General features: G+C 43.8%; 1 protein-coding gene across 1 annotated transcript in view; it reads left to right on the top strand.

Moving 5' to 3' along the window:
* The window catches only part of LOC141988365 (uncharacterized), a 39,997-nt gene extending 15,353 nt beyond the window's left edge, over positions 1-24,644 (top strand). Inside the window, exons 6-11 of the mRNA XM_074954146.1 lie at positions 2,497-2,808; positions 7,247-7,561; positions 9,635-9,946; positions 12,188-12,502; positions 13,968-14,027; positions 24,328-24,644. Coding sequence (XP_074810247.1) covers positions 2,497-2,808; positions 7,247-7,561; positions 9,635-9,946; positions 12,188-12,502; positions 13,968-14,027; positions 24,328-24,641 — 1,628 coding nt within the window. The 3' untranslated portion in view covers positions 24,642-24,644. The remainder of the gene's footprint in view (positions 1-2,496; positions 2,809-7,246; positions 7,562-9,634; positions 9,947-12,187; positions 12,503-13,967; positions 14,028-24,327) is intronic.
* Positions 24,645-26,604: the final 1,960 nt, after the last annotated feature.

Genomic DNA, 26,604 nt, shown 5'->3' with positions numbered 1-26,604 from the left:
AGGTGTTTACCCTTCCCTTTATATTTATGACAACCTCTATCATATTTCCCCTTAATTGTCTCTTTTTGACGCTGAACAGCCTTAATCTTTTTAGTCTCTTCTTGTATGGAAGTCGTTCCATGCCTTGGATAATCTTTGTTGCCATTCTCTGAACTTTTTCCAATTCCACTGTATCCTTTTTGAGATGGGGTAACCAGAACTGGACACAGTATTCAAGGTGCCTGCACAATATGGATCAATATAGGGGCATTATGATATTTTCTGTCTTATTTTCTACTCCTTTCCTGGAAGTTCCTAACATTCTGTTAGCCTTTTTGATCACTGCTGTGTATTGAGCTGAAGTTTTCAGAGAGCTATCCATGATGACTCCAAGATCTCTTTATTCAGTGGTAAGAGTTAGTTTAGACCCTATCATTTTTTTACAACATGCATTACTTTGCACTTTTCAATGTTGAATATCATCTGCCATTTTTTCATCCAGTGACCTAGTTTTTTGAGATCCCCCTGTAACTCTTTGCAGTCAGCTTTGGATTTAGCTATCTTGAATAATTTTGTGATGACTTTTGTTGACAATTTTATTGTTGACAGGTTCAAAGCTGGCATTACAATAAAATATTTCTTCTCAAAATGAATATTAGCTCCACATTGCAAAGCCATCTGATGGGAAATTCAGGCAGCATTTAACCTTGGGTTTTTCATTCATGGCATTTTGAGGCTGGGTGCTCTTTGTCTCTGTGGTTATATATAATACTTTGCCCCAGATTCCCTTTGCTTGAAGATCTATGGCTTTAGTTTCCCTTATTTGGCATTGCTGTTGGTAACATATTATATCCTATCTATGTGGTAATGTTAGTATCTCAGTACTGAATTCTTAGGTATCTTCTCATATTTTTCCAAGAACTAGTAAAGTCACAAGGTGTTTCCCTAGTTTTCATTTGGACTGCTTGGAAACATGAATACTTGTGAATAACAGACCCTTTTAAGTATTCAGAAAATATCATGTAAATTTTGCATTGGAGAACTTAAAAGGTTACACTTGAGATATACATAGAGTCAAGAAGCAATTACAGATGCTGGGAAGTATGCCTTGCTAGCATGCTGGCCTGTGCATCGTGGCCCAAAGAAAGCATGGTCTGTGGCATGTTAAAATTAAAGTGGCTTCCTTAATTGGAATAAAAACAATGAGGAGTCCTTGTGGCACCTTAGCGACTAATGAATTTATTTGGGCATAAGCTTTTGTGGGCTAAAACCCACTTCATCAGATGCATGGAGTGAAAAATATAGTAAGCAGAATATATATTATAACACATGAAAAGATGGGAGTTGCCTTACCAAGTGGGGGGTCAGTGCTAACGAGGCCAATTCAGTTAAGGTGGAAGTGGCCTATTCTCAACAGTTGACAAAAAGGGGAGAATACCCTGGGAGGGAAAATTACTTTTGTAGTGTTAATGAGGCCAATGCAATCAAGGTGGCCCATTTCCAACAGTTGACAAGAAGTTGTGAGTATCAGCAGAGGGAAAATACTACCGACTCTCATTTAAAACCAGGGACTAACTGTATATTGAACTTGACCCCATAGCACAGGACTTTTCTACTGTGTCATTGATTTGGTTGGGGATTGGTCCTGCTTTGAGCAGGGGGTTGGACTAGATGACCTCCTGAGGTCCCTTTCAACCCTGATATTCTACGATTGACAACATGGGTGAGTTTAGCTGCTTAAAATAGATTTGTTGTCTTGGCATCACATTTTCAGTGTTGGAACAGCAACTGTTACATGTAGATTGAGAATTATTTTTTCCCCTGGGCATTGTGATTTCAAGCTCTTTATAGCTTAATTGATCTTTTGTATCTGTTCCTAAAATTTATATATTGGGTCTAGAATTGAGATGACAGCTAGTCTTGCTTTCTCAGACTGACTAACTGCTTAGTAGAACAGCTGTATTAGTGTGTAATTCTACATACAGTGCATTAATAAAGCAGCTTTCTGCCTAAAGTTAGAGGTATCAGTATGTAACGTCTGCTTTCTGTGCAGTGTACAATATTGATAGATGTCCAAAGAGATTCTTCTTGTGGGCAGTAGGGTAGATTTTTCCTGAATAAACATCAGAAAATCTCCCTTGCAAACACATGTAGAAATCTGCAGAGAGAGAGAAGCTTGAATTTAACTGCTTATTTTGTGATTCTGATCTTCTAAGTTCACCTTTAGGTGTACCTGAGCTCAATATTTTATTTGGCCTACTGTAAAATATTTTATTTGAGTGAACTATGACACTCATGTATGTTGGGTACAAAGTCTTAAGATAGCAAATGAGATGGATGAGGTAGAAGAGTCTAGACATAAGGTCTCCTGCAAGATGCTCAGCACCCCCAAATCCCATTGATTTCTATGGGAGCAGATGGTGCTCAGTACCTTACAGAACTGGTCGTGTGCTGATCATCACATTTTAAAAAGCTGATTCTTGTTAAATGCGCAAATCTCATTGTTTTACTTTCTAGCCATGCCAGTATTGGATCCAATCCTGTGTTCTACAGATGTGCCAAGACCAGATGAGCCTATAACTTTGACTTGCAGAATTCATTCTTTTTACCCTGAAACAATTGAATTGGCTTGGTATAAAGATGATGATGGAGTGCCAGAGAAACCCTTCATTAGCGACGTGACAAGTGGACCAGATGGACTTTTCTTCTGCACCAGTAGCTTAATATTACATCTTGCAGTTGAGGATATTGGAAGCAGATTCATCTGCAAAGCTAAACTTAAAGGCTCACACCAGTATAAAGAATCTTCTTGGGAGCTGGAAAATTTGAGTAAGTTAATTCTCAAAATACTATTGTAATAGTAGAATGAAAACTGTAACGACCATCACCATAACACACACATTGCTTTTAAAGCAAAAAATTATCGATCTCTGGGTCACTTTCTGCAGTACTCAGGTGCTCCCTTTTAAAAGGTAAAATACAGCCCTCCACAGAGGGCCAGCAGAAGGCCTAGGCACCATCAAAGTCACATTTTGTGGATTTAACTGCTGCATAGGCTTAGAGCTGCTAGATCTTTACATGGGGGTGAATTTCATCAGAAGGCCCCATCCCCAGTAGGAAAACGGGTATATTTTTATACATTAACACACATGTTAAAATCCTCTGGTAGACAAGACCGTTGCAATTTTAATAAGTAGGAGCTTTGGTGTCACCTCAGTGAGCTAACACGTATTAAAATATGGATTTTTACATATGTAAAACACCCAAACAAACCACGTTTTTTCTTAGTGAAGACAAGGCCTCTGTGTTCTCTCTGTAGGCCAGATCGTACACTCCTTATGTAGGCAAAATACCCTTTGAAATCACTGCTGGTTTTGCCTGACTAGAAAATGAGTGGGTAAGTGCAGGATCATGTTTTATACTTTTACTATCTAAAAAAGAAAACCAAGAACTAACTCCTCCCCCAGAGTTTTCTTTAAAAATCCTGTGCTTGGTTCAAGTTACCAACATTTCTTTTCTGATCCCAGACTGATGCCTGCACATGCAAACAAGTTTCAGGGAGGTAGCCATGTTAGTCTGTATCAGCAAAAACAAGGAGTCCTTGTGGCACCTTAGAGACTAACAAATTTATTTGAGCATAAGCTTTCATGGGCTAGAACCCACTTCATCAGATGCATGAGGTATATATACATAGTACATGAAAAGATGGGAGTTGCCTTACCAAGTGGGGGGGGGGGGGTCAGTCTAACAAGACAATTCAATTAACAGTAGAATACCAAGGGAGGAAAAATCACTTTTGTAGTGGAAATGAGGGTGGCCCATTTCAAACAGTTGGCAAGAGGGTGTGAGTAACAGTAGGGGGAAATTAGTATGGGGAAATTAGGTTTTTTAATGACCTGTCCACTCCCAGTCTTTATTCAGGCCTAATTTGATGGTGTCCAGTTTGAAAATTAATTCCACTTCTGCAGTTTCACGTTGGAGTCTGTTTTTGGAGTGTTTTTGTTGACAAATTGCCACTTAAGTCTGTAATTGAGTGACCAGGGCAATTGAAATGTTCTCCTACTGGTTTTTGAATGTTATAAGTCCTGATGTCAGATTTGTGTTTATTTATTTATACATTGGCCAAACCGGACAGTCTCTGCGCAAAAGAATAAATGGTGCTACAAGGAGTCCTCATTGTTTTTGTACATGCAGAGTTTCACTTCTCAAGGAGGTTGGGGACATTTGTAAACTATTGTACATAAATGTAGCATATTTTACTTTCTAAAGCATTCCTCTGGGAAACCAATATAGCTTATATAGAGAGACACACACACACACACACTATATATAATGTCAAGCAATTAAAAATATTAACCGTGATTAATCGCATGATTAAAAAATAATAGAATACTATTTAAATATTTTGGATGTTTTCTACATTTTCAAATATATTGATTTACAACACAAAACAAGCTGTACAGTGCTCACTTTATATTTATTTTTGATTACAAGTACTTGCACTGTAAAAGAACAATAGTATTTTTCAGTTCACCTAATACAAGTACTGTAGTGCAGTCTCTTTATCATGAAAGTTGAACTTACAAATGTAGAATTATGTACAAAAAAACTTCTAAAATAAAACAATGTAAAATTTTAGAGCCTGCAAGTCTACTCCGTCCTACTTCTTGTTCAGCCAATTGCTCAGGCAAACAAGTTTGTTTACATTTGCAGGAGATAATGCTTCCCGCTTCTTGCTTACAGTGTCACGTGAAAGTGAGAACAGGCGTTCTCATGGCACTGTTGTAGCCAGCATTGCAAGATATTTATGTGCCAGATGCACTAAAGATTCATATGTCCCTTCATGGTTCAACCAGCATTTCAGGCAACATGCATCCATGCTGATGACGGGTTCTGCTCGATAACAGTCCAAAGCAGTGCAGACTGACGCATGTTCATTTCATTATCTGAGTCAGATGCCACCAGCAGAAGGTTGAATTTCTTTTTTGGTGGTTCGGCTTCTGTAGTTTCCGCATCGGAGTGTTGCTCTTTTAAGACTTTGGAAAGCATGCTCCAGACCCTGTCCCTCTCAGATTTTGGAAGGCACTTCAGATTCTTAAATCTTGGGTTGAGTGCTGTAGCTATCTTTAGAAGTCTTCTTTGCGTTTTATCAGATCTGCAGTGAAAGTGTTCTTAAAATGAACAACATGTGCTGGATCATCATCTGAGACTGCTATAACATGAAATATATGGCAGAATGTGGGTAAAACAGAGCAGGGGACATACAATGCTTCCCCAGGGAGTTCAGTCTCAAAGTTTAATTAATGCATTTTTTTTTTTAAACAAGCATTATCAGCATGAAAGCATGTCGGAGCATGAAGAGGCATATGAATGTTTAGCATATATGGCACGTAAATACCTTGCAATGCCAGCTACAAAAGTGCTATGCAAATGCCTTGTTCTCATTTTCAGGTGACATTGTAAATAGGAAGCGGGCAGCATTATTGCCTGTAAATGTAAACAAACTTGTTTCTCAACAATTGACTGAACAAGAAATTGGACTGAGTGGACTTGTAGGCTCTGAAGTTTTACATTGTTTTGTTTTTGAGTACAGTTGTGTAACAAAAAAAATTTCTATATTTGTAAGTTGCACTTTCATGACAAAAAGATTGCACTACAGTACTTGTATGAGGTGAATTGAAAAATATTATTTCTTTTGTTTATAATTTTTTACAGTCAAATATTTATAATAAAAATATACACTTTGATTTCAATTACAACACAGAATACAATATATATGAAAATCTAGAAAACATCCAAAATATTTAATACATTTCAATTGGTATTCTATTGTTTAGCAGTACAATTAAAATTGCGATTAATTGCAATTAATTTTTTTTAATCGTGATTAATTTGTTTGAGTTAATTGTATGAGTTAATTGCAATTAATCAACAGCCCTAGTGTGTATATATATATATATATATAGTGGCAGAGCTCTGAACTTGTCCCCATGGGTCCCACGCTTCCAGGCGGTTTATGCTAGCTTCAGAGGCTCACTGCAACCCTCCACGTAGCCCTTCTCTCTCTAGGGCCAGGGATACAGTCTACTGAGCCCTTTTCATCATAAGCCAGCAATGGAGGTTGGTGAGAGAATTCCCACAGTCTCTGTTGCTCCTGTGGCCTCATGCCAAAATAGTTTAGCCTTCTGTCCTGACAGGGGCCTGTTTTCCCCTCCCAGGAGGTGTTTCTGTAGTGGTGGGTTGGGGGGAACCTGGGCCCGCCCTCTACTCCGGGTTCCAGCCCAGGGACCCTAATGGTAGCAGCTGTTGGCAGCCAACCTTTTACTGCCAGAGTTGCTACATTTCCCTGGGCAACTTTCCCACAGCTCTCCTGCTTCTCCCTTACCAATGACTGAGGGTGTCTTCATTAACCAGCCCTTCAGCCACACTTCCTCTCCCCTGGCTCCTCTCTGCCTGACTGGAGTGAGCCCTTTTATATTATCAGAGGGGCCTTAATTAGAGTCAGGTGGTCACATTAGCTTAATGGCCTCACCTGACTCTTTGCAGGTTAATTGGAGTCAGGTGTTCTCATTAGCCTGGAGCAGCCCCTGCTCTGGTCAGTCAGGGAATAGAAAACTGTTAATCCAGTGGCCAGTATATCTGCTGTACCCAACTGGCCTGGGTCTATCACAATATATAAATAAAATAAGACATCAAATAATGAAACAGACTTTCACAGAGATGTAATAGCGGCAAAGAGTCCTGTGGCACCTTATAGACTGACAGACATATTGGAGCATAAGCTTTCGTGGGTGAATACCCACTTCGTCAGATGCATGTGAATACCCACTTTGACATGCATTTGCCAAGTGGGTATTCACCCATGAAAGCTTATGCTCCAATACGTCTGTTAGTCTATAAGGTGCCACAGGACTCTCTGCCGCTTTTACAGATCCAGACTAACATGGCTACCCCTCTGATACTTTTCACAGAGATAACACTTCTGTTTCTGACAGACAGGATGTGCTATTTTTTACAGATCTGTATCATTTAGAGTCTCTACCTCTTCCCCTGAGTTTTATTCCCATTTTCATTCCTATTTTTCTCTGTTATTTTTCTCCTTCCTTTCCTGTTGCTCACATGCAGCTGTTAAGATCTTTGCTGTCATTGGGAGCTATTGTGAATTTCTAATTAATAGAAACACAGTGGAAGGTCTGTACTTTAGCTTCTGTTTTCTCTCAACTGCCTAATCATTCTACTTTTGCCTTATTTGTTGTTTTATTTGCAGTATTTACGCCAAAAGTCTCAAATATTGTATGTGAGCCCAGTATCCCTGAGAGTGGTAAGGCCGTCACATTATCTTGCCAGGTGACAGATTACCACCCAGCACAGTGTCAAGTGCGCTGGATGAGAGGCTTTGAAGAACTCACCGAGGCTGCAATTAAGACCCAGGACCCTCAACTTGATACAGCAACAAATCTGTACCACAGAGTAAGCCAGGTGACATTTACACCTGAACCTGAGGACCATGCAGTAGAGTTCACTATTGAAGTCATCCATTGCAACAGAACTACAAAGAAGTCCTATCCTCTCATGTTAAAAGGTGACTATTGAATTGTCTGTTCTTTGTGCAAGGTAATCCTGCTTTCTCCTTTAGTCTTCTTTACATTATATGGGAAGGGCACAGGCCTAGAGCAGATGTTGATGCTCTTTGGACCAGTAGGGAGCATGGAGGACTGAGAGTGCACCCAAAGCCTCTAGAATGGCAAAATGTGAGACCTTGGCAAAGGGCAAGGGGAAAAATGGGGAGCACATAGAGATCTTACCATGGGGGAGAGCTAATGGAGGGAGAACATAGAAGCCCTGGCATGGAGGAAGAACGGAGAACAATGGTACGGGCCTTGGGGGGCAGGAACTCTCCTGGAGATATCTGATTAGTGACTCAGGAGGAATACTGTGTGGAGCATCTTCTCCCCTACCTACTCCAGCCATAGCACAGCTCCCCACTGGCCACAGACCCTGCCCCCACAGGGTTGAGGTGTGGTGTGAAGATAAGGAATGAACATGCAGTGCAAATGCTGCTCCTGCCCTCTTTACCACCCAGTCTGGCTCCGCAAGGTTCTGCTCCCTTCCCCTTGTATGTAGAGGGGAGAACATAGAATATTTTAATCAAGTAAAACACTTACTTGTCCCAGTATCAATAGCCAACAGATTTCTGACGAGCAACCCTACAATAACAAGCCAGTGTGTGCAAGGTAGGGAAAAATACTCAGTAAAGATAGATTTAGGTTGAGAATTTCAAAACCACTGAGAGGATTTGGATACCTCATTGCCATTAACTTTAATGGGAACTAGGTGTCCAAATCCCTAAGGCAAATTTGACAATCTCAGGCTTAAGAGACTCTAGGAAGCTTGAAAAATTTCTGATCAACAACGAGAAAACAAGCATTCTTAGGAGATATGGAACATTTCCCTATCCGTGTCTTTTTGAAGACTAGAAGTATGACGTAACTTATTGGGAGCTCTGCCAAAAAGCAAAGAAGGAACTATTTTTTAGAAAAGCTCTGTAGCTGAACAGTTACTGAAAGGTATATAAATTAGGGGTCAAACTTCATCGCTTTTGTAGGCCAAGTGCATTGCACGCACCAGGGGACCCTTGCATCCCTCCATTCTCCACCACAAGTTCCCTGAATGCCACCCTCCTATCCCCCTCTCTTGTAGGGACTCCCTGCACCCTCACACTCTGTCTTATGTCAGGGGTCTGTTCCCGCCCCCCAGGCCTGTACCATTGTTCTCTGTTCTTCCTCCATCCCAGGATTTCTGTGTTCTCCCTCCATTAGCTCTCCCCCATGGTAAGATCTCTATGTGCTCCCCATTTTTCCCTTTGCCCTTTGCCAAGGTCTCACATTTTGCCATTCTAGAGGCTTTGGGTGCACTCTCAGTCCTCCATGCTCCCTACTCCCCTCTTCCAGCCCATGCCATTCTGGGTGCCACTCTATTCCCACCTCACCATTTTTGTTTGTTTTTGGTTCCTCCCCACCCTCCCCCCCCGCCCCTTCTCTCGGAGAGATAAGTCGTTCAGGATGTCACCATATTAAACTTTATTGGGAAGATGGGCAGAGCTTAGATGGTGGGGGGAGTTAGGCTGGAATGTGTTAATGGGTGCCATCAACTGGTTATTGGATCTATAGACAATTAGATAAGTGGTTGAAGCTGTTGTCTATGCTAACCAGATGATAGCGCCCATCTTCATTCATCCCCCTTTCCGATTTTCCATTTTTCACCAAAATCAATAGCATTCTGCCCACTGATGTCTATAACATTTCCTGAAATTTTGGAATTGAGCAGATGCAGCATTTAAGAGTTCTTGCATTATATCCAGATAAAAACAGAGAAATGTCATCAAATTGAGCGTAGGACTTCACTTCCCTTGGCCAGTTATATACATGTATTTATGGGGGATTGCAAAGTTATTCTTGTAATGTGTTTAAATTACCAAAAGCACAGTCACTTCCTTAACTCTGAGCCTTTGGTTACTTCCTGTGTATCAGACCCCACAGCTATCAACTTCACACTCTACTCTGTATATATTTAACATTAACACAAACAACAGTAGTACCTTCTTGAATATTCCTTTTGTTTGTGCAGATAAAATATATTTCAACACTTTTTGCAGATTTCCCAAGAATTACAAGTATTGTTCTTAGTCCAAATGATGTGGAGTATGGAAAACCCCTTTCTCTGACCTGCGAAATCATGGATTTCTTTCCCAACGATATTCAAGTCCAGTGGTTTCAGGAGAAAGATGTAATCAAGGAGGGTTCATCAGTACAAGAGCCAAAGCAGGATAACAGGGGCCTTTTCTATACATCTTCTGGTCTTCAGCTAATACCCTCTGCTCAAGATTATGGCAGAAAGATTGGTATAATGGTGATGCACAAGACTCTGACAAAGCCCATTACAAAAAATGTGTATCTAAAACTCCCAGGTATGTTTAACAAGTCTGTGGGTCTACAATAGAGCAATGAGTTTTCTAGAGCATGAGGAAAAAAATATTTTTGTTTTACCGATAGCTAGCCAGATCCACCAACCATGGTGCAGGAGGGTGTAAACTATATCTTCTAGCAACAATGAGATTCACCTGGGTATTGCTCTCCCTACTTGTGTTTTGTCAGGGGCAGTTTAGGCTCCAGTCAGGACTGCATAGGAGTCCCAGAGATGGAGTCTGCTGAAAAGATTTAGGGCCAGGGTTTCAAAGGTAGATATGTGCCTAAAGATGCAGATAAGAGCCTAGTAAGATCTACAAAAAGTACCTATATGATATCAGTGTCTAATTGCAATAGCTTTTCAGTGGGAGTTGGGCACTTAACCTGCCAGACCCATTCATAAATCCAGCTAAGCACTTACCTACATCTTTAAGCACCTGAAGACCTTTGTTAGTCTGCCCTCTTGACTATACCCCGCTGCTGGCTACTTTTAGTGTAGCAGCAGTCCATAGAACTCCCCTTACACACCACCCCACCCGGAGGGACTTTTTGCCTCTGGGGCCTTGTGCATTGGTTCACGTTGGCAGAAATTAGGATTAACACAGGCTGAAGTTAAACCCAAGGTTCGTCTGTCTTTTGCTAGACATTTAAAATTCCAGGTTTCAGAAAGATCTGGGATTCCTCCCCCTGGAAAATGTGTTAAAACTAAAGAGACACCCCTCTCAAGTCTCTCCTAACATGTATCTTGTCTGTAAATGGGCATAGTCACTTTGCAGTTAGACACCTGCAGCTGGTCTGTGTCAGCTAACTCAGGCTCTCGGGGCTTGGGCTGTAAAGCTGCGATGTAGACGTTTGGACTTGAGCTGGAGCTTGGACTCTGGGATCCTCCGAGAAAGGAGGGTCCCAGAGCCCAGGATCCAGCCCAAGTCTGAAAATCTACACTGCACTTTACAGTCCCACAGCCTGAGCCCCATGAGCCTGAGACATGGGTCATGCGTGTTTCTAACTGTAAGGTAGACATATCCTTAGAGTCTCTACCTCCCCCTTCTGACATGGATTGCGGATGGGTAGGGCCCTACGAAATTCACGGTCCATTTTGGTCAATTTCATGGCCACAGGATTTAAAAAATAGTAAATATCATTATTTCAGCTATTTAAATCTGAAATTTCACAGTGTTTCAATTGTAGGGATCCTGACCCAAAAAGGAGTAGCGGGCTGGGGGCGGGGCCTGCAAGGTTATTGTAGGAGGTGGGGTTGCGGTGCTGCTACCCTTACTTCTGTGCTGCTGCTGGGGACGGCGCTGCCTTCAGAGCTGGGCAGCTAGAGAGCGGCGGCTGCTGGCCGGGATCCCAGCTCTGAAGGCAGAGCCGCCACCAGCAGCAACGCAGAAGTAAGGATGGGCTGGTATGGGATTGCCACCCTTACTTCTGCGCTGCAGCGTGCAGAGCAGGGCCCTCAGTCAGCAGCCGCTGCTCTCCAGCTGCCCAGCTCCGAAAGCAGCAGCAGCGCAGACGTCAGGGTGACCTGGTATGGGATTGCCACCCTGACGTCTGCGCTGCTGCTGCTGGTGGGGTGCTACCTTCAGAGCTGGGCACCTGGCCAACAGCCGCCACTCTCCGGCCACCCAGCTCTGAAGGCAGCGCAGAAGTAAGGGTGGCAATACCACAACCCCCCTAAAATAACCTTGCAACCCCCCTGCAACTCCCTTTTGGGTGAGGACCCCCAATTTGAGGAACGCTGGTCTCCCCCATGAAATCTGTATAGTATAGGGTAAAAGCACACAAAAGACCAGATTTCATGGCAGGGAGCCCAGATTTCACTGTCTGTGACATGTTTTTCATGGCCATGAATTTGATAGGGCCCTACAGATGGGTGTTCCTGACATATGTATTCAATCACAATCCTCATCATTCTAATGAAGTGCTTAGCAGCACATGCCACTCTTTGGCCTTACTCCTGCTACTGGAGAAAAGTGATTTGGTGGCAGAACTCATTCATGCAGGATCAAATTCCCTGGCTTTCTCTGTTCTGCTTAACACTTTTAACCTGTGCTTATATGGCAGAGTACTGTGCACATGGCCTTGTGCAGGATCAAGCCCAGGTGCTCTGTCCCATTTAAAAAAAAAAAGTGAATATTTTCTCTTTTGCTGGTTACTTTTCTTTTCTTAATAATCCCATTGATAGTGCCCAGGATTGTTTTATTGCACTGTGTTTCTAATGGAAAACTATCCCTCCTTTTTAGCAAAGTCTCCTGCCATTTCTGAGATTAGAGCAACACCCGCATCACCCAAGGTCAATGAGACTGTCTGTCTTGAAGTTTCCGTATCAGATTTTGCACCGGAAAATATAAAAGTTGCATGGTATAAAGACTGGTTAGAGTTACCTAAAGACAATCATAACATAGATACCCAAATTGGAAAAAATCATTTATGTTTCTCTACATTGAAAACACAATTTACTGCTAATGCATCTGATAATGGAAAAACATTCAGATGTGAGGTTATTCATCCAGCAACAAACTCCTGCACAGATAAAACGTTTATATTGAAACTCGATGGTAAGTTGGATTTTTTAATTAAGGGCCTGCGATGGGAGGCACTCACCTCTTGAGTGCCTGTTAGCAGCTGAGTGTGGTACTGCAGTTCTTTTCTCATCCTGTGCCTCCTGTAAGCTGCTGGCTGACCCTGGTGGGTCTTCCATGACTTGGCCCTCTGGCTGAGTCACAGAGTCCAAATGAATCACTTCCAGGGTAGTAAAGAGTTCAATAAAGGAGCAGTCCTGTTGCCCCTACTAGGATGTTCAGCCCTAGCTCTGAGCCCTTTGTTTTGGCTCTCACCTAAGCCCTGTCCCCTTCTTGGGGTTTATGCCATTGTCGCAGCAGGGGAAACCCAGGCCTGCCCACCACTCCAGGTTCCAACCTACGGACATTATAAACAGCAGTACACATTGCTTGATTTTAGTTTGTTGCTGTTTCTTCCTTGGGCCTCTTCCTACTTGGCCTGTTTTAGTGTCACCATTCCCTCAGGGCTAAGGATTTTAGGTTCTCTCTCTCCCTGCAAACCCAGTTTAAGCAAATGCAGCAAGAAACAAACTCTAGTTCTCCCTCAAGCTCAAAAGCACAGCGCAGCACCCTTGTCCTCTGGTCCCAGCTAGGAACTAACCTTTTAAGGCTCTGCAGATCCTTTTATCTGAGCCTGCTAGGCTTCGACAGGCTGCTTCGAGGAAACCTCTCTAGGCAGGCTTGGAGGACCCACCTTTGCTGCTCCTTTCTGTTTCACTTTGCTGCTTCCTGGGGCGGGCTATAGCAGAGCAGTGTGGCCTCCTGTGGGGAGCCACAAAGGCCAGGTGCACTCCATCACGGTGCCAGTTTTAGGTTGGGTAACACCTTACTCCACAGATACTCACATTGATTTCAGTGGAACTGGCTAATGAAGGAAGGGACAGATTTTAAAAGTATTTAGGCAGGGTAAACTTGCCTATCCATCTTTAAGCATCTAAATACCTTGAAAATCTGCCGCCAAGATATTACTCAGTGTGAGTAAAGGTGTCAAGAATCAGACCCTAAATACACTTGAGTCTCTATACAAGTATCAGTGTAGAATTCACTTCTGAACCTTAACTTTCCCTCCCAGCATCATCCACTGAACTAACTATATCCACTTCCCTAGCTTTATAGAGAAAATGGCCTGTTATATTATCATTAAAATGGAGATAGAACCTCTTGAGATACTCATGCTCAAAACTTGGCTTGTTTTAATGATCAGAGAAAATAAGTGAAATGAGTGAAGTAAGTGAAAAGGCTTCTGTTGAGTTAGAGGAGTTTGGATCAGGTCCTCTGACAGTGAATGTGAAAACAGATGTATTAAATAACAGGGGATGAAAACATATTTATAAGGATGCCATGGAACCATACAAAATTTCGTAATGTGTATAATTGTGTGGTTTCCTACTGATTTGTTAACTACCCCGATGATAAATGTATGCTTGTTATAGATAACGTGGTATTTCTTCCTACTTTACAGATTTTTCTACCAGCACTGGAGATATATCCACTCTGACTGGAAATCAGAACCACACGTTGAGTGAGTTTTATATCTAACTGAGATAAGTTGCAAATCCTCCGTCTAATAGCAATGGTCCAACCCATCACTTTGTCCCCTCAGGCACAGGGGATGAAAAGCCTAGTGGGAGATGTGAGAAGGCCGCAATGCTGTCTATATGGCATCCTCTTCCCATTTCTCCTATGGGTGTGGGATCAGGGATGTGTGTGTTGGGGCAGGCAGGATAGTGGTAGTTCAACCTTGCATAGAAAGAATCAACTCAAAACCCCCCCTAACTTTTGGACAGAGCCCTTTCAGAGCCCTTTCATCCCCTTGAGGATGGCCGAGGGGAATTCTGGGGTTCATGACAAGTAGGGTAGTTGGAGAAGTCCAGAGACCAGAGAAGGAATGTGAACATACAGGGCTTCCACATGGATGGTCCTGGTCTCCAGCATATTCACAGGAACCCTGGGATTTGGGGACTGAAACCCCTTTTTGTCCCACACAGGGAGGTAGCAAACCCACCACTCCCCACCCCCAACTGGAGGAATAATCTGCTGGAAACTCCACAAGTGGTCCCTGCTTAGGTACGATTTGAACCTATGCCACTTTCTCTTCAGTTAATTAATTGGGAAAGGGTTCTGTCACCGCAGGAGCACCTCGTTATGTCCAGGCGTGGCATAACAGCTCTCTTCCAATATGGTACCCCCAGCCAGTGGTCTCTCTCTGTCTAGTCTCTTTTCCCATAACTTGGCCCTGTGACTACATCATAATTAATTCCAGAGGAATAGAAAGCTCAACATAGAACAGTTCAGTTTCCTCACAAGAGGGTCTTTGGTCCCAGCTCCAGGCCCTTGGTCCTCACACCCTTTCCTTAAGGCTTTCCAATGTCCTTTTGCCCATCTCCTGGTTCATGCCACCTTACCAGAGGCTGACAGGGGAACCTAGGCCCTCCCACTACACTGGGTTCCAGCCCAGGGACACTGTAACCAGCAGTCAGGTCTGCTCAGTCCCACTCCTGGCTGCTTTTTCCTTGGGCTCCTTCCTATCCAGCCTTTCTCAAGCCATCCCCACCACAACCTCTCTAAGTTGACCCTTCTCTCTTGCACACCACAGGAGCCTGCTCCAACCCAGTAGCTACTACCTCCCCAGCTGCTTGCCAGTCTTTTCTGCTCCTCAACTGCTAGGATCTCAGGGCTGCTGCTTCCTCCCTGGGCTTCCTTCTTACCACTGCTCTGTTCCCACAGTGTGGCTGCAGGCTCTCTCTCCTGGCAGTCCCCCTTCTTTGTCTTTGTTTTTTGGTGCAGCAACCTCATCGTACAAGACTATGACCGCCCCTTTCTTCATTCTTTTTTAGCCAAGTTTCCCCCACCTCCCCTCACCCCATATCCAGTCACTCAGTCTAGTTTCCTTAAAGAAATGTAGCCAGGGTGGGGTTTTTTTTTTTTTTTTGGCACTATTCAATTTCCCTTGCATTCTCACTAGTCCCTTTAGAAAAAAGTCTTTAATTCCAAGCAGACTCAGTGTTTCATAAAGAAACTTTTTTCCCATAGAACACGATCAATGGTTTCTGTGGTTTTGGACAGATTACACAGCCCGTCTTTATGTCTTTTTAATAAGTTTAACTTATCATATAAAGCACAGTGACCTGCTAATACTCTAAAAATAACTACTTCACTTTTTCTGTCATGACTATGGAGTATAGTATTATCTTTGATTTTTGAGCATATATCATAGAACCTTTGTCCTTTTGTTTTCTTGGTCCACAATCTTGCCTTTCCTTTGCAAGTTTCTTCATGGCCACACTTTTAAATTCTTGTCTACTTAAGGGTATCTCAATATCAATCTCCTAATTTTTTAGAGCATGTTCTGCTGTTTTGTCAGCCATCTCATTTCCAGGCCTTCTGATATGCACTGGAATCCATGCTGTTGTTACTTGCTTGCATTATTTCCGTAGTTAGGAACATTATTTCACATATTATGTCATTTCTGCTTTCCCAAGTCCCTGTTCTAATTGTCATTGTGCCTGACAAGGAATCAGATAAAATTACAGCTGCAGCTGGTCGCACATCTTTTATCCAGGTTAGTGCCAGCTTTAACCCAATTACTTCAGCCATCAGAATGGTCACCTAATTTGATAGCCTTTTTGATTGCTGGATTCAAAGACTAGGAACATACAAGCCTGTTCCCACTCTACCAGTGCTGTCATCATTTGATCTGTCTGTATAGACTTGTCAAAGCTGGCCCCATTTTTCATAAATAAATTCAGAAATTTCATTGGTCATGTTTTTTTTCCCTTCCCTCATTTTTTTTCATACAGCTCCAAATTTACAAATGTTGGAATAACTGTTCAGCTGTAATTTGATTTCCCATGGCTAAAATTTTTTAGTTCTCTCAATTTTTCTTTTTCACATATCCCCTTTACCCATTTTTGACGCTGATAGTATGAAGAAGTCTCTGGCAATCTATATCATTTTGTCTACTAAGCTCTCAGTAATCCTCATAAATCTGTTGTTTACTTCTATTTTCATTATTCCCTTTTACCTTTTGCCCAAAAGGTTTGATCTAATAGTTTCATCCTTAGATTTATAGGTGCTTCTCCCGTGGTTATTTGCAGCACAGACACTGGTGTTATTGTGCCACATGCCACTCTCAGAACTTAGAAACCTGGAATTGCTCCAGGGCCAAGAGTTGTTTTTGAGGCTGAACCAGAAGCTTGGGTTCTGTAGTCTAAACTGGTCTTATTGATGCTTTATACACCATCATTAGTATCGTCTTATTTGCACCCCATTTGTTTCCCTCTACACTTTTAAGTAAGTTCATCTTACTTTTTATTATCTATGTGACCTGTCCAAGTTATTATATATCAGACACTTCTCCTACCACATAAACTTGTGAACTGTCTGAATTTTTTCATCATAAAGAAGTAAGTCCAATTTTCCCAGATTTTCTCCCTGGTTAAAAGCATTCCTTTTGTTTTTGCAAGTGAGAATTTAAATCCCCAGTCATTTCCCGACTTGGAGATTCTCTGGAGTGCTTCATTTGTCTTTTCCGTGCTACTTAAAGTCTTTTTGCTTAGTCCATATAGCACAATCATCTGCGAAAAGGGAAATACCTATTCCTATCTGCACACTTTCTGGAAGGTCATTTATTATAATGGAAAACAAAGCAGGGCTGATAATACACCCTCGTGGAGTTCCATTTGTAAGCTTGTAGGTTTTTGATAAAGCTGTTCCCAGTTTGACTTGTATAATTCTGTCACTTAAGAGGTCCCTTATCCTCCAAAACATTCTCCCTTTTACTCTAGTTTTGACCAGTTTATATAGGAGGCCTTCCGTCTCTAGCATGTCATATGCTTGTTCAATGTCCAGGAAGACAGTTATTGTAAAGGTCTAAGCCCTTACGATTTTTTTGTGCCTCTGTTTCTACTCTTAGGGTATGTCTACACTACGGAATAAGGTCGAATTTATAGAAGTCGGTTTTTTAGAAATCGGTTTTATATATTCGAGTGTGTGTGTCCCCACAGAAGTGCATTAAGTGCATTAACTCGGCGGAGTGCTTCCACAGTACCGAGGCTAGAGTCGACTTCCGGAGCGTTGCACTGTGGGTAGCTATCCCACAGTTCCCGCAGTCTCCGCTGCCCATTGGAATTCTGGGTTGAGATCCCAATGCCTGATGGGGCTGAAACATTGACGCGGGTGGTTCTGGGTACATATTGTCAGTCCCCCCCTTCCCTCCCTCCCTCCGTGAAAGCAAGGGCAGACAATTGTTTCGCGCCTTTTTTCCTGAGTTACCTGTGCGGATGCCATACCACCGCAAGCATGGAGCCCGCTCAGGTAACCGTCACCGTATGTCTCCTGGGTGCTGGCAGACGCGGCACGGCATTGCTACACAGTAGCAGCAACCCATTGCCTTGTGGCAGCAGACGGTACAATATGACTGGTAGCCGTCCTCGTCATGTCCGAGGTACTCCTGGTCGCCTGTGTGAGGTCGATCAGGAGCGCCTGGGCAGACATGGGCGCAGGGACTAAATTTTTAGTGACTTGACCAGGTCATTCTCTTTAGTCCGGCAGTCAGTCCTATTGAACCGTCTTATGGTGAGCAGGCAGGCAATATGTCTTTCTGCACCGTCTGCTGCCAGCCAAAGATGTAAAAGATAGATGGAGTGGATCAAAACAAGAAATAGACCAGATTTGTTTTGTACTCATTTGCCTCCTCCCCTGTCTAGGGGACTCATTCCTCTAGGTCACACTGCAGTCACTCACAGAGAAGGTGCTGCGAGGTAGATCTAGCCATGTATCAATCAGAGGCCAGGCTAACCTCCTTGTTCCAATAAGAACAATAACTTAGGTGCACCATTTCTTATTGGAACCCTCCGTGAAGTCCTGCCTGAACTACTCCTTGATGTAAAGCCACCCCCTTTGTGGATTTTAGCCTCCTGAAGCCAACCCTGTAAGCCATGTCGTCAGTCGCCCCTCCCTCCGTCAGCGCAATGGCAGACAATCGTTCCGCGCCTTTTTTCTGTGCGGACGCCATACCAAGGCAAGCATGGAGGCCGCTCAGCTCACTTTGGCAATTAGGAGCACATTAAACACCACACGCATTATCCAGCAGTATATGCAGCACCAGAACCTGGCAAAGCGCTACCGGGCGAGGAGGCGACGTCAGCGCGGTCACGTGAGTGATCAGGACATGGACACAGATTTCTCTGAAAGCATGGGCCCTGCCAATGCATGCATAATGGTGCTAATGGGGCAGGTTCATGCTGTGGAATGCCGATTCTGGGCTCGGGAAACAAGTACAGACTGGTGGGACCGCATAGTGTTGCAGGTCTGGGACGATTCCCAGTGGCTGCGAAACTTTCGCATGCGTAAGGGCACTTTCATGGAACTTTGTGACTTGCTTTCCCCTGCCCTGAAGCGCATGAATACCAAGATGAGAGCAGCCCTCACAGTTGAGAAGCGAGTGGCGATAGCCCTGTGGAAGCTTGCAACGCCAGACAGCTACCGGTCAGTCGGGAATCAATTTGGAGTGGGCAAATCTACTGTTGGGGCTGCTGTGATGCAAGTAGCCCACGCAATCAAAGATCTGCTGATATCAAGGGTAGTGACCTTGGGAAATGTGCAGGTCATAGTGGATGGCTTTGCTGCAATGGGATTCCCTAACTGTGGTGGGGCCATAGACGGAACCCATATCCCTATCTTGGCACCGGAGCACCAAGCTGGCGAGTACATAAACCGCAAGGGGTACTTTTCAATAGTGCTGCAAGCTCTGGTGGATCACAAGGGACGTTTCACCAACATCAACGTGGGATGGCCGGGAAAGGTACATGACGCTCGCATCTTCAGGAACTCTGGTCTGTTTCAAAAGCTTCAAGAAGGGACTTTATTCCCAGACCAGAAAATAACTGTTGGTGATGTTGAAATGCCTATATGTATCCTTGGGGACCCAGCCTACCCCTTAATGCCATGGCTCATGAAGCCGTACACAGGCAGCCTGGACAGTAGTCAGGAGCTGTTCAACTACAGGCTGAGCAAGTGCAGAATGGTGGTAGAATGTGCATTTGGACGTTTAAAGGCGCGCTGGCGCAGTTTACTGACTCGCTTAGACCTCAGCGAAACCAATATTCCCACTGTTATTACTGCTTGCTGTGTGCTCCACAATATCTGGGAGAGTAAGGGGGAGACGTTTATGGCGGGGTGGGAGGTTGAGGCAAATCGCCTGGCTGCTGGTTACACGCAGCCAGACACCAGGGCGGTTAGAAGAGCACAGGAGGGTGCGGTACGCATCAGAGAGGCTTTGAAAACCAGTTTCATGACTGGCCAGGCTACGGTGTGAAAGTTCTGTTTGTTTCTCCTTGATGAAACCCCCCGCCCCTTGGTTCACTCTACTTCCTTGTAAGCTAACCACCCTCCCCTCCTCCCTTCGATCACCTCTTGCAGAGGCAATAAAGTCATTGTTGCTTCACATTCATGCATTCTTTATTCATTCATCACACAAATAGGGGGATGACTACCAAGGTAGCCCAGGAGGGGTGGTGGAGGAGGGAAGGAAAATGCCACACAGCACTTTAAAAGTTTACAACTTTAAAATTTATTGAATGCCAGCCTTCTTTTTTTTGGGCAATCCTCTGTGGTGGAGTGGCTGGTTGGCCGGTGGCCACCCCACCGCGTTCTTGGGCGTCTGGGTGTGGAGGCTATGGAACTTGGGGAGGAGGGCGGTTGGTTACACAGGGGCTGTAGTGGCAGTCTGTGCTCCAGCTGCCTTTGCTGCAGCTCAACCATACACTGGAGCATACTGGTTTGGTCCTCCAGCAGCCTCAGCATTGAATCCTGCCTCCTCTCATCACGCTGTCGCCACATTCGAGCTTCAGCCCTCTCTTCAGCCCGCCACTTACTCTCTTCAGCCCGCCACTTACTCTCTTCAGCCCGCCACCTCTCCTCCTGGTCATTTTGTGCTTTCCTACAGTCTGACATTATTTGCCTCCACGCATTCGTCTGTGCTCTGTCAGTGTGGGAGGACAGCATGAGCTCGGAGAACATTTCATCTCGAGTGCGTTTTTTTTTCTTTCTAATCTTCACTAGCCTCTGGGAAGGAGAAGATCCTGTGATCATTGAAACACATGCAGCTGGTGGAGAAAAGAAAAGGGACAGCGGTATTTAAAAAGACACATTTTATAAAACACTGGCTACACTCTTTCAGGGTAAACCTTGCTGTTAACATTACATACATAGCACATGTGCTTTCGTTACAAGGTCGCATTTTGCCTCCCCCCACCGCGTGGCTACCCCCTCAACCCTCCCCCCTCCCTGTGGCTAACAGCGGGGAACATTTCTATGCAGCCGCAGGCAAACAGCCCAGCAGGAATGGGCTCCTGTGAGTGTCCCCTGAAGAAAAGCACCCTATTTCAACCAGGTGACCATGGATTATATCTCACTCTCCTGAGGATAACACACGAACGGATGTTGCTTGAACGCCAGCAAACATACACTGCAATGCTTTGTTGTACAATGATTCCTGAGTACGTGTTACTGGCCTGGAGTGGTAAAGTGTCCTACCATGAAGGACGCAATAAGTCTGCCCTCCCCAGAAACCTTTTGCAAAGGCTTTGGGAGTATATCCAGGAGAGCCGCGAATGCCAGGGCAAAGTAATCCTTTCACATGCTTGCTTTTAAACCATGTATAGTATTTTAAAAGGTACACTCACCGGAGGTCCCTTCTCCGCCTGCTGGGTCCAGGAGGCAGCCTTGGGTGGGTTCAGGGGGTACTGGCTCCAGGTCCAGGGTGAGAAACAGTTCCTGGCTGTCGGGAAAACCGGTTTCTCCGCTTGCTTGCTGTGAGCTATCTTCTTCGTCCCCAAAACCTGCTTCCGTATTGCCTCCATCTCCATTGAAGGAGTCAAACAACACGGCTGGGGTAGTGGTGGCTGAACCCCCTAAAATGGCATGCAGCTCATCATAGAAGCGGCATGTTTGGGGCTCTGACCCGGAGCGGCCGTTCGCCTCTCTGGTTTTCTGGTAGGCTTGCCTCAGCTCCTTCAGTTTCACGCGGCACTGCTTCGGGTCCCTGTTATGGTCTCTGTCCTTCATGCCCTGGGAGATCTTGACAAAGGTTTTGGCATTTCGAAAACTGGAACGGAGTTCTGATAGCACGGATTCCTCTCCCCATACAGCGATCAGATCCCGTACCTCCCGTTCGGTCCATGCTGGAGCTCTTTTGCGATTCTGAGACTCCATCATGGTCACCTCTGCTGATGAGCTCTGCATGGTCACCTGCAGCTTGCCACGCTGGCCAAACAGGAAATGAGATTCAAAAGTTCGCGGTTCTTTTCCTGTCTACCTGGCCAGTGCATCTGAGTTGAGAGTGCTGTCCAGAGCGGTCAAAATGGAGCACTCTGGGATAGCTCCCGGAGGCCAATACCGTCGAATTGTGTCCACAGTACCCCAAATTCGACCCGGCAAGGCCTATTTAAGCGCTAATCCACTTGTCAGGGGTGGAGTAAGGAAATCGATTTTAAGAGCCCTTTAAGTCGAAATTAAGGGCTTCATCGTGTGGACGGGTGCAGGTTTACATCGATTTAATGCTGCTAAATTCGACCTAAAGTCCTAGTGTAGACCAGGGCTTACTATATGTGAATTCAACTGTCCATCTTCCTTTTTTGAAACCACTTTATACCTCAGTTACATCATTTTTCTTCAAGTATCCCACTAGTCTTACATGTTTCATTTTGTCCATGATTTTCCCCACACATGATATGAGGGCAATAGGCCGATAAGCATCAGATCTGGTATGTACCTTACCTGATTTTCTAATTGATATCGCCAATGGTGGTTTCCATTCTATTGGCAGCAGTCCTTATTCTCATATATCATTATATAACCAGACTCCCTTCTGGCAAGTGTTAATTACATATATTATCTTTACCTGTAGCTGCATTTTTCCTTTTTCTAATGATTGCAATAAGCTTCTGCAAACTAAAATTTTTGTTTAACACATCATCAGTATATTCTCTCTAGCCATTTAATAGTTAACAGTTATCCTCAATAAACCTCCTTTTTCACGAAACTCATTGTTTTAATTCATATCACTACTGTCCTTTTGGAATTCTTTTGCTAAAATGCCTGCCTTTCCTACATTGGAAACCTCACTTTCATTGTTTTTAATAGGACCAGGTATACATTTACTTTTATTTTGAAGTCCATTCATTCTTTGAATTTGCTTATATATTTCTGAAGGCTTTGATTCTTTGTTCAATTTCCCCACAGAATATTCTCCAGCTTTCTTTTTTTGTGTTTTTGATAATTCTTTGTGCCACCACCTTACATAGTTTATAATTCATTAAGTCATTATTGTTCATTCTAATTTGCAATCCTTATTCCACCAGGATCCAGATTTCTAAGTCTGGGACAATTTGATGTTTTATAGATGCCAGATCAGCTGCTGCTGTAATTCCTTTTATTACGTTATTGAATTCTCCTAGGTTATCACCTGTACCATTTCTGCATAAATTTGCATCACATTTATTCCTGAAAAAGCCCCACTCAGCTTTTGGAAAATTACAGCTAGGAACTCCTCTTGTGTTTTTGACATTTTCCCAGCCTTGGTACTCAGTAAGTGATCTTGTCCCATTCCATCTTCTTTATGAGTTTTCCAGCTGCATCTACTAGCTGGTAGATTGAACACTAGTTTACTTATTAGCCATGTTTCTTGCACCAGTATTACATTAGGCTTTTTTGACATTTCAAAGATGACTTAAATTCCTGTCCATGCATTATTAAAATATGCACATTCAAGCTAATGATCATTAAGACCAGGTTATTTAAGCTGTGTTATTGCCTTCATTTAAAATTGCATGAATGTGATCTATTGAGATATTTATGTGATCTTTAGATATTTTTCTGCTTTTTTTGCTATGATTTTAATCCTTTCATTTTCCCACCCCCCATCTGCAAGATGCAGTTAATTGCTTCCATAATGAGCACTATAAACTTCTCGTCACCTACATCAATACATCAAACCCGCACCCCCATCCCGCCTCTTCCTGTCCCCTCTCTGCCCGAGGCCCTGCCCCACCCCACCCCTTCTCCCAAGTCCCCACCCTGCCTCTTCCCACCCCCAACCCTTCCCTCCTCATTCCACCCCCTCTCCTGAGCGCACCCCCTCTCTGCTCCTCCCCCTTCCTCCCAGAGCCTCCTGCACGCTGGAAAACAGCTGATTGCAGTGGGCGATAGGCGCTGCAGGGCAGGACGGGGAAGAGTTGAGTGGTAGGGCCACCGGCAGGTGAGAGGTTCTGCCAGTGGGTGCTAAGCACCCACTAATTTTTTTCCGTGGATGCTCCAGCCCTGGAGCACCCATGGAGTTGGCGCCTATGCCCCCCACCCCTTGTCAGTTTCAGCGTTCAGCCTCCTGTCAGTTAGGGGTCAGTCGCAGCCCTACACCCAACCTGCTCCTACACCCCAGCCTCACTGGCTTCAGCCAGATGCCAGCATGCAGCCCTTCCCACCCGCAGCCTACAGCCAGCCAGTCCCCTTTCTGCTACAGACTGCTTCTTTTTATACTAACTGGCCTGCTCCTGCCCAACTGAGCTTCATGATCAGTTAAGCCTGGCTGTCCTTCTGGGTGCAGCCAGCTAACATAATTGGCCTCTCAGGCCCACATTAACCCATTCAGGGCCCCTGTGGGGTTCACACTCCATCACATCAATGTAACCATAAAAGATATCAGTGACATGTACATGGAAAATATATAACTAACAGCAGAATGCAGCTGATTAATGAAATGGCCCTGGTGCTGAGGCCTTTGTTTGTAATCTTCTTTTTCTGACAATTGTATCTATCTTTAGGCCCTAGACTCATCAATCAAGAGATTAACACCCTGAAGATAGAGTGCATTACTAGCAACCCAAAGGCTGGTGAGGATGTGACATTTCGCTGTTTTGTACATGCATGGACTATGGAGAGTACCTGTGTTTCTTGGTTTAAGGGAAAATACCCCATTGAAGATGGAATAGAGAACACTGACTGTGAGGATGAGTCTGGTTTTATTACTTCTGTAACTTTTAAACCCGAAGAACAGGACAAAGAATGCAAGATCAGATGTGAGGTTTCTACCGATGAGGAATCTTTTGAGGATTCATACATTTTAAAACTTGCATAATCTCCCTTCAGTGAAGAATATGGCCATCAAACAGCAACTCTATTTCAGTGTTTCAAGGGTTCAGTGAACAATTACTCCATTTTTAAAAAAAAACCTCTTTCAGGAATTAAAACTTTATTAATGTATTGTGACAAAGCTCTGTCCTAGCCTCCGTGGGTTCCGCGTTTCCTGGCGGATTTCGCTAGCCTCAGAGGCTCATTGTGACCCTCCATGTAACCCTTCTTTCTCTAGAGACAAGGGTCACAGTCTACTGAGCCATTTTCATCATGAGCCTGCGAGGGAGGTGAGGAGAAGTTATCCTTCCTTGCACAATCTCTGTTGTCTCCCAGTCTCAGTGATTAATCAGGGTGCAAAGGTGTGTGAGGGGGGGAGCCCGGGCCCACTCTCTACTCCGGGCTGCAGCCCAGGGACCCTAATAGTATCAGCTATGGTAGCTGACCTTTTAGAAACATGACATGTACAATTCCCTGGGCTACTTCCCCACAGCAGCCCTCACTTCCTCAAGCTCCACTTCACCCTTACCTCAGGGCCTCCTTCCTTGTGCCTGATATGGTGTGTACTACTCAGCCTCTCCAACAGCGCAACTTCCTCCCACAGCTCCTGACATGCACACCCACCTGACTAACTGGGAGGCTTTTAACTAGTTTCAGCCAGCCCCTGAGTGGCTTCAGGTGTCCCAATCAACCTAGCCTTCTCCCTGCCTTCTGGAAAGTCCTTAATTGGCCCCAGGTGTCTTAATTGACCTGGAGCAGCTGTCATTTCACTTATCCTGGTATTAGGGATTTGTTTAGCCTGGAGCTAATATATCTATCTCCCACTACTTTTCTATAGCCATCTGGCCTTGCCCTGTCACAGTATACAAATACACTACTCAGGAGAACCAGGGTTTGAGAAAATATGCACTATTCAGGACCCAAGTTCTTCCGCAGGATTGAAGTTATCTAGACCATTTTTCCTCCATCTCGAGTATTTTTTACTTGGATTTCTTGGCCAGAGACTGTAATGATCCTATGATAAAAGAACTAAGGAAAATGGTTTTAACACCCAACAGAGTGAATCCTTAATTAAAATGCATATTCACCAAGACTTGGAAAAATTATGAAATATTTTTTAAACTTTAGTAGTATCTTAGAAGGTTTTTATTGTAGCAATAGGGAAACATTTGAAGGAGTGAATTTGAAGGAAATCTCTTGGATATAACTAAAGGGCAACTACTTCTATGTTCATTCCCACATTAAGATATTTTCACTGTATGATGTAAATTACCCAGAAAGAGATGAGTAAACTTCCACAATTTCTTGAAAACATTCCCTTACATTGTCTTACAATAGAGAAAGGCATTGATACTATATCTGAAGAAAATAAGGAACTCTGGTTATGTGTTTGTGACTTGATTTTTAATGGGGTTGAGCACACACTGCTTTCATTGATTTCTGTCCTGAATTTAACAAGTGAGCAAGATTGGAAATCAGTCTTTTTAAAGATTTTGTATATTCAACATCACAAATAACTTCAGTGGGCACTGCGAGGGTTTAGCCCTTTGAAAATCAGCCTATTATTGTCCTTAGATTTATGAAACCTTTCAGAAGACCACCTGAAGTACAGTCTTCGCTGCTAGGATTCTAAGGGAAAACTAAGTCAGATGAATGTTACACACTCTTTGTTCCTGCATCTGCTTTTACACCACACATATTTATGGTGCTATATTGTAATATGAAACACAATGATGGTGCTTTGAAGTCTGCAAAATAACACACTGTGAAATGGTGGAAAAAAGTCCTCGCAGGGTGATTTCTTACAAATGCTCATGATGCCACCAGAATATTTTGGATTGCAAAGGAGCTAGTGAAAAGTTTTAGCCCCAGGTTCCAAGGCTATAAAGTGAAGTTGAATAGTTTTAGCTTGCATATACTGTTAAAGAGTCACTCTATCTTTCAAGCACCATGTATGCAAAGCAGAAATA

Source organism: Natator depressus, chromosome 6 (genome assembly GCF_965152275.1).
Source record: "Natator depressus isolate rNatDep1 chromosome 6, rNatDep2.hap1, whole genome shotgun sequence".
Taxonomy (NCBI): domain Eukaryota; kingdom Metazoa; phylum Chordata; order Testudines; family Cheloniidae; genus Natator; species Natator depressus.
Note: the sequence above shows the minus strand (reverse complement) of the source record. Positions and strands in the feature narration are given on the sequence as shown.